The sequence below is a fragment of the Pteropus medius genome, unplaced genomic scaffold (genome assembly GCF_902729225.1).
Source record: "Pteropus medius unplaced genomic scaffold, Ma_sr-lr_union100, whole genome shotgun sequence".
NCBI lineage: Eukaryota > Metazoa > Chordata > Mammalia > Chiroptera > Pteropodidae > Pteropus > Pteropus medius.
This window is the reverse complement of record NW_024351543.1, coordinates 12,284,988-12,298,334: the sequence shown is the minus strand read 5'-3', so window position 1 is coordinate 12,298,334 and position 13,347 is coordinate 12,284,988. Positions and strand designations below refer to the sequence as shown.

Below are 13,347 nucleotides of genomic sequence, written 5' to 3'. Positions count from 1 at the left end.
TGAAAAACTAAGAAATCTTAGATGGAATGTGACTTTTTTTTTTTTTCTGATGAGCTTCATTTTGTTTTCACTTGTCTTCTACCCTTCTCCCCTTAAGATCAATTGATGGCATCTCTTCAGCTTTGAGAGTCTTGCAGTCAATCTATTTATTTCGTGAGCGTTTATCATTGCGGAGTAATAATTGTAGGATTGTGGCTCTGCGGCTCTCCCATCCTCAAGTGGATCATGCCAAGCTTGCATGCTCTGCCTTGATCTGAACCTCTCATTTTGGCTCTTGTTGGTGGCTGCATCTCCGCAGCCCTGGAGGAAACCTCTAGCTCAGGATACGAGGGTCACACGTTCCTCCAGCAGTTTCATTCACAGTATCTCTCTCCTGACCTTGATTCTGAACGGGTTAAATCTGTTGGAAACCTGGAGATGCTCTGAGGGAAAGGACTGTGTGCTGCATGAGAATAATTCCACTTTTAACTCTAACCTATTTTTTCCCCCTTTTTTTTTTCTTTTTTTTTTCTTTTCTAAAAACAGTACATATTTTTCTTAATTCCTTTCTCCTTGGAGGAGAAAAGTAGTTTTAAAATCAGGCAAGGATTTGGGATCCCTCAGCATATCCAGAACGTCTGATACAATGCCTTTTTTTATTTTTCAGTCAGTTTGCTCCCAGGAAAGCCTTTTTGTGGAAAACAGGTAAAACAAAATTTGCTTTTTCATGTCTTTAGAGGAATAAATTCTGTCATGTGTGTCCTGTATATTCATAGATATATATATAGATATATAGATATATATATATCCCATATATAAGTGCGTGCTTGAATATATGTATAAATAAATACATATATCTATGCGAACACACATATATATGCACACATATATGTTATTTAGCATGTCTAAAAATTATTTAATTGGGGGAAAAAACTTCTCTCAGTAACTTCCAAACATGAGTTTAAATATTTTTCTTATTTAAAGTCTCAACTCCTGGTTTTTTCAAAGGCGTGATTTCCATCACCTGTGCCAGGCGTTAAACACTGAGACCACACAGGAACTTGCAGTTTCATTGGCTTATTGAATAGGCTGCTAAAAGTACTTGTATATTTGGTATTATTAGCCACTTCTCGTGCCCTGTAATTGTGTGTAGCTATGCAAATAATAATTTAATAATATTGTTTAAATTTCTTATTCTAAATGATCTATCGGTCTTCACAAAAGGCCTAACTTTGAAATCTTATTTAAACTGGTCTGAATTATGCAGTACACCTGGCTTGGGAGTTAGCAGGGGGAGGTGATTGTGATGAAATGAATAGGTTATAAAATTTATATACCTTTTTTAAATAGTTCTAAACTGACATAGGTATGAAAAATGCTCCACTGATTTAATTACAGATTTTTAAGGGAAATTAAGAGATTTCATATTTGCTGTACTAATTACATTAAAGATGCTTCATAATGGGCAACTTGGAATGGAAATATGGTATCCATTAAAAATGTTGTGGTTTATTTTATTTCAGGTGTCGGCTTAATAGGTGCCCGCATAAAATTGGTTAAAAGGGAGGTTGTTTGATTAAATCCCAGTACTTAGAGAAAGTTTAAACTGGGCATTAGAAATGATTGGTGGAAAAAAAATGCCATCATTCATATTAGCAATTAGAAACCTTCAAGTAACTAAGTCCTTCATCTGAATAGACTACTTTTAGAAGAGATGAAATTGGAAAACAAATCTATGTTAGGCATTCAAAAATGACCTTAAAAATCCATGCAGAGTCAGAGAAGGATTCTTTATTTACAGTAAAGAATCCATGAGCAGTAACATCTTAAGGATGATTCTGAACCATTCCAAAATTCTATATCCTTACTCATAAGATTAAGTGAACATCTATTATTTAATGGGAAATCTTATTCCCTAGTCTTCTAGCCAATCATTTTTTTCTACTTTACTCTCTAATTTTATTCATTTACTTGGGTTTAGTATAAAAAGACTGTTAATGTACTCATCTTCCCCTTATATTCAAATTAGATTATATTCACCAATACAATAATTGGTCACGTACATGCATTGCATCTATGAATAAGTTTTGATGTTCCCCCAAAGCAAAAATTTAATTGAGTGAATTCCCTACAAAAATAAATATATTTCTTGGATTCCTGCCTTTGGAATACCAATATTTTACTATACTCAAGAAATAACGAATAACTTTAATATTATGCAAAGAAAAAGATCACAACTCATATATTTAATTAAATATCAATTATATCTATATCAGTTTTTTTTTCTCATTTCCTCTAGTTTCTCTTCTCTTCCTTCTCCCTTATCTAGCATCAGTGTTTGAATCCTAGGAAAGGGAAAACCATGTTGCCATTGATATATTATGGAACAATTCAACATCATGCAAATAAAACAGTATATGGGATTGATTTGCAAGACAGGGCTACTATAGTATAATACACATCCATTTAGTACTCTTAGATTTGATATCATAAAAATCATGTTTTTCATTTCCAGTAGGGTCTTGGAAGACAGTAACATATGCAATGAGACCTATAAGAAAAGACAGCTCTTTCGGTTGGTATGGTTTACTTTTTTAAAACTGTGTTTTCAGATTATGTGGCAAAATCAATGTTAAATTTAAGTGTGTAAGTGTAAAATATCTCTGTTCATGAAATAAAATGTGTTTGGTTATCACATCGTAAAGCTTGTTACAGAGCTAATGTTGAAGCCATATTGGATAATGTGAGATGTGGGACTGAAAGACCATTACTTTGGATACAATCCTTTAAGGTCATTCCTCTGATTTTTCGGTTATTTCTTAAAGGCTAACTTTGGAAGCACACTGATTTAACATTCCCAAATCAACTTTGGTGAATTAAATAGTTAAAATTTCTCTGACAGGTTGCAATCGTATATACATTCCCAACGCTGGAAACAAATCAATGATAAGTCTATCTGAGTAGTTGATTTTTAGCTACTAGTATCCATCATAATATTTCAAACAGTATTTTTTCAAGCACAGATTTTATTTCTAAAGGAAAATATGGGATTGCTTCCAATTATAATGAACTACTTAAGCAAGATCTGTGTGGGATAAGAGTAATAGATGATATGTACATCTATATATATAATTATCTATAATATTAAATCATATTATATAACATAATTATTAGATTTTAATAACTATAATTATATATATTTTTTAAGTTGTAAACTAGGCTGGAAACTCCATGAAAGCAGAAGGATCATGCCCATTTTCTCAATACTCTATTAAATGTATGTCTAGCATCCATTATAAAACAGAAGATACGTAGTGCTCTATATATACTCAAGACCTAATACATTTCTATATATACTCAATACCTAACATATATTAATATGTTAGTGCTTTTATACATATTAGAATTCATCTCTGTTCCAAGAAAGGCAAAACTAACAAACAAACAAAACCTTTGCCCATTTAGAAAAAAGAAAATACTAAGAAAAACAAATGGATTGTTTGCTTAGAAAATTTCTTTTTGCAGTAAATCTGAATTTAGGATCTCATCATTAGAAAAGGTAGACACTTTTCTAATTTATACTTTGGCAGAAACAAAAAACAGTATCTTTTTTTTTAACTTTCTTCATATTTCTAGATTGAACTACAAAGTTTAATGCCTTCTTCTTATATCAATAGATACTTTTCACACTTGAAGATTAAGAAAATAACTTTGTATTTTCCCTTTGAAAACCCAGAAAAGAACTAGAATTTACCAGTACCTCTACGCTCACATACCATGACTTGGTTTGTTTAGGCAATATAGATAAATTACTGGTTCTTGCCCCTTATAGGCCAATTAATTTTACATAGCCCTAAATATAATCCCTGGCCAGAGTTGCCATCTACTCAGATCAGCTATCTCAAATCTGGACACCATTGCCCACCTAAATCACCAAGCATAGAAACTCAGGAAAATGATTAGGCACAGAGCCATCCACACAACAGTAAAAGTAATTCTAAATGTATATCATAACGTGGGTAAAAAAAAAATGTTATGTTCAGGCAAAAAGGAAAATAACTGTTATCCGTTATGTTAATTAGCACGGAAAGACAACTGAGAGTATATACTTTATCGCTGCTCTAGGGTCCCATTTTAGTTACATGTAAGAGGGCCAACTCCTCTTGATGACCAAACAACTCATTATTTTTGTCTTCAGATTACCAGTAGGCAGGCACTAGGACTGGACTTAGGAGGGATGGGAAGATACTTGTGGATATGTTTATTTTATGATGCTTATGATTCCACACCCAAATAGATGTGAAGTTTAATTCTGGACTTCGCCTTGCCAGTGTTAAGGAGAATAATCAATAGAGCATTACAAAATTTAGAGACCATAAACTAGAATTCGAGGTATTATGTTAAATCTTATTAATGCTGTCTCTAAAGCAGCAAGTTAAATCTCCTCTTTGAAAATGCACAGATCTTGATGCAGGATGAAGATTTGAGTTGGTGGAGTAGAGGTGGAAGAAGCAAAGGAGATTTTAGGTTGCCTTATTATCCAGGGGTTGGGACACAAGTCTACAGGAACTACCAGTGTCCAAGAAACAGCTCTGCCAGAGTGAAGGGTGCAAATTGGTTTGCACTCAGTAATAATAGTAGTGGACATTTCCTTTGCGAAGAAAGGCCCAGTCACACAGGCATTTAGAGTAAGTCTAAATTCTCCCATAGAGGTGCAGAGTTCATGGGGAGAGGGATTGTTGAAGCAGAATTAGTTATGATCACTCCCACATGAAAGTTTCCTTAGGATGCATCCTGTATGCTGAGAAGCACCTCAAATCTTTTTCTATAATAGAATAGCTACAAGTGGGATTATTGTCACATTTCTTGTGCATTCACAACTGCTAAATAAGGATTTAGCCAGGCTTTGTTGAAGATGAGTCAAAAGAATCAGAATTATACAAGAAAAGAATGAAGTTGAATTTGGAGATTGAAAAGAAAACAATCAGGAATGGAAAAATGGCTAATCTTTTTAGCAGAAATGAGATTTCCTCCACACTACCTCCTCTGGCTTTCTTGACTTTTAAAGGAGCTTAAGAACTAAAGTCACCTGGCCATGGTTAGGTGTTTGTTACTTCCTACTCTGCAAACTTGTCTTTTTTTAGATGGTCCTTGTTTTAAAATCGCTCATCCTGAGGTACTGGGAACAGAGAGTGTTTATAAGAAAACAGTGACAAAAGATAGCAGGGTGCTGAGTGCTTTTTGTTTTGTGAGTTTTCTGTTCCACTTCTTCCCCTCACTTTACAAAGTTCATATCACATATTAGCTATTTCGTTTTTATTATCTCTTGGGCCCATTTACCGTCTTAAGTTTTTATAAGATAAGTTTAGTAAGTAAAGTTGAAGTAAAACCTAAAATTTTCTGGGTAACTTTTGTACAATTTGGTTGGTGAGTGTTTCAAACAGATATGCTTACTTCTAACATCTCAACAGTTCATTATTGTCTTTAGAAAACTTTATTAACATTATTTATCTGCAATGAGTATGTCACGTTGCATAGTGATATGAAATGAGGGGTTCTATCTATTGCCCATGATTTATGTCCCCTTTACTTATTTGTAATCCAGGAGAATCAGAATATTTTAATTATCCATTATTTCCAACTGCAGAAAAAGCCTTGAAAATATTAACTCAGTTACTCTTTAAGCAGATTGGAAACCAATGAAAATGCAAATTTCATCGACTTGCTCTAAAAAAGACATGCAATTTTGCACACTACTTAGAGATTCTCTGGAGTCTTCAAAATTCCCTTCTGGCTATTGGTTCTCTTCCAATACATTCATTATTTTTGAATTTTGAACAAATGTGTTTTTTCACCTCTGGAGCTTTTTTGTTATTTCCATCGATCCCCTTAGAACATTTCATGTCAGTATACTGTTTACACTGTTGTTGATATTATCACAAACTTTTCCATATGAAAAGGATTAAAAGGCTCTTTCCTCTGCCCGTGAAGGTTAAACTCACTGAGCAAAAGTCTCACCATAGGTTAACAGAGTAATTTCTGTGATTTCTGTGCTGTCCATCAAAGCCTTAATGAATTCAGATATATATCTCATAAAGGTAGAAAATAAGAAATGGCTTCTTGGAACTGTGTGCATTTTTCCATGGTCCAATTATTTGAAGCTGAAGGGAGAGACAAAACTCTTCTTAGGTGGGAACTACTTTTAGGATCATAATTGTTTCCAAATATTGACTCATGGTTTATTTTGATGAGGAGAATTTATCCCCCTCTCCTCTCCACGACAGAAGTTAACAATATTTTGTACCATGTTTTTCTAGTTTGTCCTTCACTGGCAGAGGGATTGTGTGACATTTCTAGGTTTAGTTATTTTTCTGTTTCTAACATGAGTGTTATGTGTGATGTGTTATCTGTCTGTGCATCAGTGAGATATTTGCAGCACTGTTTGTGAGGCGACAGATTTAATGGAGAGGTTGACAGGAAGGGTTTGGTGTAGATGACTCTTCCAAGAAAGGTCCCACTCTGTGTCCATACTGCTCCTGGAACGTCACATTGTGCCTGTGCATCTTTCTGATGGCTGTGCTCCAGGGGCAACAGAGATGGCTCAGGAAGAACGTCCGGGAGTCGGCAGAGCAGCTCTGAGAATGAACTCAAGTGGTCCGATCACCAAAGGGCCTGGAGCAGCACAGACTCTGACAGCTCCAACCGCAATCTCAAGCCCGCCATGACCAAGACGGCGAGTTTTGGGGGCATCACGGTGCTGACCAGGGGTGACAGCACGTCCAGTACCAGGAGTACCGGGAAGCTGTCTAAAGCAGGTAGTTAGTACTGAAAGGGTTTATGTCCTGTGGTGTTTTCTGAATTCTACCATTTCCTCTGACCTTGAGTTAACTAATGATGATGATATTAATTACAATCAGAAGGCGCAGTTTAAATAACAATACTGCTTATTGCGAGCTGTGTGCTTAGATCTAATTATTAACCTCTCTAATCTTTAGTTAACTTATCTATAAAATATAGGTTATAATGGAATATTACTCTAACCCTTCTCAGTAGACTACTTAAGCTTAATTTCAATCATTTATATACAAATAGTTGCCAAGGCACCTGTGCATGGCAACTATTTTGTAAAGTTTAGGGTTTTAAAAAAAATTTAATGCTGCAATTCATTGCTTATAACCACATTGTAAGTACTTATGATATTAGTAGTTTCCATTCCTGCTTTGGCATACTGTTAGTATGATACCGGGCAAGTTAGTTAACCTATTTGTGTCTCAGTTTCCTCATCTGAGAAATAGGAATAATAATAGCACCGATGTTGCAAGGTTATTGTTAAGACCAGAAGTTAATACACACAGAACAATTCAAATAACACCTGGCAAATTATTAGCCTCCAATAAAAACTAGTTCTTGTTTATTTTTATTATTGCCATTTAATGTTTTCATCCCCGCTTGGTAGATAAGGAAAGTAAGCCTCAAAAGTTTCCATGCATCTTTTTTCCTGTTTTTTTTCCCTTCTAAGAGAATAAGTGATCTTTTGAGGTAGATAGGTCAAGTTTGCATGAGCAGTCTTTGGGAGGTACATAAAAATGAGAGATCTAGGGGAACCGTTAACTTGAAACAACTTTAAACTAATGGAAGCATCAATACCATGGTGTTCATATGAGTCTGCAAAATAACCCTCATGGTCTGCCATCACTAGCTCTTCTGTCTCCCAAGAATTCCTCACCATTGGTTTCAAATTATTTTCAAACATTCACCATTAAAAACCTCATAAAATTTATGGCCTGGGGTTGCAAGTGAGTGGATGGCTGGGGCCAGGAGGAGGATAGTAAATAGACAATACCAACCAGAGGTTAGCCATGGGCTGTCCTAGACTGAACACTTTCCTAACCAAGAGTCACACTCACGCTAGGGGGGATTCTATGAAATCTAGATTCATTATGCTAATGATGTAACATAATTATGTTGTTGACAAATGCCTCCTGAGAAATTATCTCATGTTTTCCTACATAGACAGAAAATTAATAGCATTTAGTCATAGTCACTACTATATATATATATATATGTATATATATATATATATATATATATATATATATATTTATATATATATATATATATATATATATATATATATATATATATATATATATATATATATTTATATATATATATATATATATATATATATATATATATATATATATATACATATATATATCTTGCTTCTTGGAAAGATTCAGGCGGGCTCACACTGCCTTCTGTCATTTTTATTCACCAATTGGAGAATTCTTGATTTCTTTCTCTAATTAATTGCTCTTATATCCCACTATAACAGCAATCGAAGTCAAGAAAATCCACAGTGGTGCACTTAAGCTTTTGTAAACTAAGAAAGGTTAAATAGTTTTAAATCTCCTTAAAAGGCAGAAACCAAGTACCTTAAATGGTGCACTTAAAATTTTCAGCACACCAAAAGAGCTCTTAGGATTTTTAAATTAATCGTCATTCTCCATGCACCCACCCCCAATCACTTCCAAAGCAAAGCTTTTTGGAAACATTTACAACACTTCAAGAATGCTAAAATGCCACATTCTTTGAAGAATGATTAGAAATTGTGTTTCAGACATTTTTTTTTTTCCGTTTAATCTAAGTGTCTCCATTTGAAAGCTTGTCAAGGTGCAGAAATGGAAAGCAAAAAAATATATATATATATTAAAGGCGATCAAGATAGGATGTCAAAACAAACTCACAATTTCCCAAGATGGTTTTATGAAGCAAAGCTGTCAGTTTTGCTGTCACGGAGCTTCAGAACAGCACAAGTTTCCATTTTTCCTCTTTGTTCACGGTGGAATTACAAACTTTCTTTTGACCTTTCAGAAACCAAGTCTGGAGTTGTGACATTTACATTACTCTTCTCCTCCTCTAATTACATAGATTTGAGCTTTAAATAGATAATAATGAGAGTTTTTCCAGATAGGAAACATGTTTTCTCACATTTTGGAAAAAGTGTATTACTGAAGTCTGGATGTACGAGCACACTGTCTTGGGGCCTGGGCTGCCTTTCTACTATTGTATCTGCCACACTGAGCACAGGAATGGTCACCTAACAGGTGTCCAGTGCACGCCTATGGAGGTAGATGATGTCATTACATCATTACTTCCTCTTTGTGAAGAGAACTTCACAAAGTTCTCTTCACAAAGAGTGGTGCTTGCACTGGAAATCACTGTTTCTTAGGAGAGGTGATGTGGCTGAAAAGTAAGAGTATAATGTCTATTTCTTTCCACACTGGCCAAACTTCATGGTTTTACTATCATCTCTCCCTCTTCATCTCCAGAGCAGGGGTTCTCAACTTTAGCTGCATCAGCATCACATGAAAGATTTCTTAAAGCCCAGACCTTATTCAGAGACCAAGCTTTGAGAACAACTGCTCGGGAGAAATAAGATATTTTTCTGCTTTGTTTTAATAATTTTACATGGCCTGGTATTTTGTTTTCTGGTTGCAAGGGTATTCTTGTTGTTATCACCTGCCTTGTCTACACCCTAGAGTATTTTTGGAACCGACGCAAGACATCTCGTTTTGCCATCACTTCCTCTTCCTCGTGTTTATTTTCATCACTACACAAATACATCCTGGATACTCTCTTCCTCCTTGTAATTTCGGAAGCTTTAGGTTATTCTACTGAACCCTGACCCCTGGATCTCAAAACATTTTCTTTAATTCAGGAAAAAATATAATTATGGTGCAGGGTCCTTATAAAAGAGAAATTGCATTGGAGGAGTTAAGCAGGCAAGGAAGACTTTATTCACAACTATGGCAATCAGACTGAAGACTGTCACAATAGGGGCGAGAGGTTAAACTCAACCCTGCTGAAACAAAAGGCAGGAAAGTTTATAAGTGAGCTCGTGGAAGAGTACTGGAGGACATTAGAGAGGGGATTGGTCAATTTGATTAAGCCATCTGTGTTTGCGGATTGGTGTTTATCAGAGTCAGACTCTTACCTTCCACAGAAACTGACAAATAAGGGACTATTTCTTGATGATTACATTTCAAAGGATGGCGCCCAAATCCTTAAGAAAGACATTCCTGGATTGTAAAACTGATAAATTGCTGGGAGAATATTTACATCTTAAGGGATCAGAAATGCTCTAAAAAAGGGAGGTAAAAGGCCTATGTCAGGAAGAAATTTGTCTAAAGTCAAGGCCATCATTATTACTTGTCTAGGCTGGTGGCTTATATTTCACAAAAGAGGATATTGAGGTCCAAGGACGTAGTCACTTCCTGAGGAAAACACAGCTAGTAACTGGCAGAGCTAGAACCCAAACTCAGGCTGTTTCCCCCTTGGAGAGTGACCGCTCCCCTTACTCCCTGGGAGTCTGCCCGTGCCCTTCCCCTCTGTCCTGCTCCCTTCCCAGTTTTCCATTTTGCTTTGCCTTGTGATCTCTTGTTCAATTTTTCCCCATGTTCTCTTTTTTCCTTTTTTTCGTCTCTCTTTTGAATGTCTACCTGAGTCTCTCACCCAGCCACCCTGCTGTCTTCTCCCTACACCTCCCACAACCTGTCCCTTAGGGTCTAGCTTCAACTTCTGGGCACCCCATTGTGAGTAGCAGTGAATTTCTGTGCAGTATCCCCCAGGACTTGGCACAAGCTGTTCAGTGCCCTGGCCCTACTTGGTTCTCTTTTGAATTACTCTAAAGAAAACTTGGTGGCTTAGAGCATGTCCATAGATTCCTGGTGCTTGAGTTTAAGCTCAGAATCCACCACATACTAAGTACATTTAGGAATTTTACTTAACATCTCTGATTATCAGTTCTCATCTTCAAAATGAAGATGCTATGAAAATTAGCAGGAAATTTTATTGTATTATTACTGTTGTTGCTGCTGCTGCTGCTGTTGGTGATGACTCTCTCTGTGCTAGGGTCAAACTTGTACTGTAACATCAAGTCATATGACAAACTCTTCAGTTTGTATTGGGGCTGTGACTTCAGGGTCATAACATCAGTGGTGCAGTCTCAAATTACTCAGCATTTTCAAATGTCTTTTTAGATCCTTTAATTTTCTCCCCACGTGTTATTCAGAAGCCCAACAGTATTTTAAATCAGTTAGATGGAACATCCTGAATTAACTTGAAACTTTATCATTATTAATAATCAAGTCATGGAAAAAGCAAAGAAGATTCTCACCTGAGAACACTTGTGCCAGTCCATGGTATACACATACATGTGCTTTCAGAAGGCATTTGGGTCATGGTTAAATCTAGATTAGTCTGCCAAGATCAAATCCTAGCTCTGTCATTATCTAACTATGTGGGTCGACTTGAGTTATCTAACTTCTCCATGCTTCAATTTCCCTATCTATATAAGCAGTAATAGTACTTATTAGTAGTATTTATCCAAGTGCTCACACATACTAAATGCTCAAGAAATATCAGTCTTTCTTCTCTGCAGTTGCATGGTACATTCCTATCACTTATTTAAAAAGATTTCCAGTTTATCTATTCCTTACATATGTTACCATTCAATGAGACAGAAGAATGCATTTTTAATGACATAAATCAATATTTGTGGGCTAGTAATTTAAAAATTTCTTGCACTACATTCTTATAAGCTATGATATCATCTAAATCATCTATTAGTTTGAATTCACAGACATAGAAATTTTGCTTGGTGTGTTTTCTCTCCAATGTTCTGGTTAATATTCACTGCCCAAAATGACCATGGTCAAGGGTCCCATGGTCCAGTTGCAGTGAATAGCAGCTAGTGCCTAAAGGACATGGGATATAGCAGATATTTCTTTGTCCACAGTGGAGGGAGAGGGAGATGATTGGGGCTAGAGTCCACAGTGGAGGGAGAGGGAGATGATTGGGGGCTTCTGCTCATTGATCCAGTTACCTACGTGTTTGAGAAATCCACAGTCCATAAACATCCACATGACTTTACTCTTCTATGTCATATGAAGATGCTCAATCTTTGCCATGAAGGCCAAACTGTCTTTGGTCCACCTCTTAGCTATGTTAATAAGATGTCTATGAATATATGAAATACAGTGCAGATCTTAAGCACTCTCAATAAGTATGATCTAGTTCTTCTACTCCCACCTGAGGGAAAAGATTATTTCTGACTATGGGCCTTCAAAATTCAACTTTAGAGATATTGAAGAACCATCTGCATAATCAACACATCATAGGACTCCTCCTTACACTGCAGTATCTTTAATCTCCATCCTAGTCATTTTATTCTCATGACAGCTCAGTAAGACATTTCTATGGCATTAATTACTCAGGGTGATGGGAGTTTTCAGGCGCTGGGTTTGGAACTTCAAGGTATCATTTATTTATTAATTTATCACCCTAGTGGCATGTGAGAAGGCTGAATGAAACCATTCTTTATCTCTCTTTCCTAGGAAATTGATACATCAGAAAAAGATGTAGCAAATATTTCAATAAAATATAAACGCAAAATGCGGGAGGGGCATTAGTTAATCTCGTCCTACAGCACTCACCTAAAATTCTTTAGTGATGGATTATTTAAAGTAAGCATTTAGACCCAGAGCTGTTGAATGATCTGTTGGTTTTTATCTCTCTCTGTTTGTAGGTTCTGAGTCTTCCAGCAGTGCCGGTTCGTCAGGATCACTGTCCCGCACCCATCCCCCTCTCCAGAGTACACCCCTGGTCTCAGGCGTGGCAGCCAGTTCTCCTGGCTGTGTACCCTATCCAGAGAGTGGAATGGGGGGCCAGGTTGGCGCCAACAGCACTGGCTATATACTCCTTCCACTCGAAGCTGCAACAGGCATCCCGCCTGGAAGCATCCTTCTGAATCCACACACAGGTTAGTGTATTGCCTCGCTTTGGCAGGACCAGAATTTTGCTCGTGTTCGATCTTAACAATTTACTAGCAAGTTTTCTGAAAATTCCTGAGCACGAGAGCATGGAGCATGAACTGCTGTGGAGGGGCAAGTCTATAATTATAATCTATATCTCCATATTGATATCGGTATTAATATAGATATAGAGACTTCCCAGAGATATCTACTTTTCTCTGTCTTCTCTTCACTGACCACAATGTGTCTCATGTATTCCTAGGAACTAAGATCAGAGATCATTGAGTGAGGAACTGGGATATACTAATTAAAACTTTATGTTTCTCAGAATAAATCCATGGATAGCCTGTTATGATGTTAAAAGTGTTTTTGTACCCACGATATTTCAGGAACTTGAGATATTAACCGGGACATGTAGTGGATCATTAACTATGGAAGTTGCTTTCTCACTTTGTACCTTCACCCAACACCTCCTGGAGAATAAGGAATAGCAGTGACAGAGAGTATACAGAGAGCAAATCCTTACATATTTTAGAGATTTTAGGCCTTA

At 36.3% G+C, this 13,347-nt stretch overlaps 1 protein-coding gene across 33 annotated transcripts in view; it reads left to right on the top strand.

The window, feature by feature from the left end:
* ARPP21 (cAMP regulated phosphoprotein 21) overlaps window positions 1-13,347 on the top strand; it is a 151,607-nt gene that overhangs the window by 75,209 nt on the left and 63,051 nt on the right. For 11 of the 33 annotated variants that reach the window (XM_039843420.1, XM_039843396.1, XM_039843418.1 and 8 more), the window contains 3 exons: window positions 647-684; window positions 6,565-6,794; window positions 12,572-12,805. In XM_039843420.1, the coding sequence (XP_039699354.1) occupies window positions 647-684; window positions 6,565-6,794; window positions 12,572-12,805 (502 nt within the window). Of the gene's footprint in view, window positions 1-646; window positions 685-2,494; window positions 2,555-6,564; window positions 6,798-12,571; window positions 12,806-13,347 lie in introns of all 33 variants that reach the window. The other 22 variants (XM_039843400.1, XM_039843391.1, XM_039843405.1 and 19 more) reach the window with 7 other exon arrangements.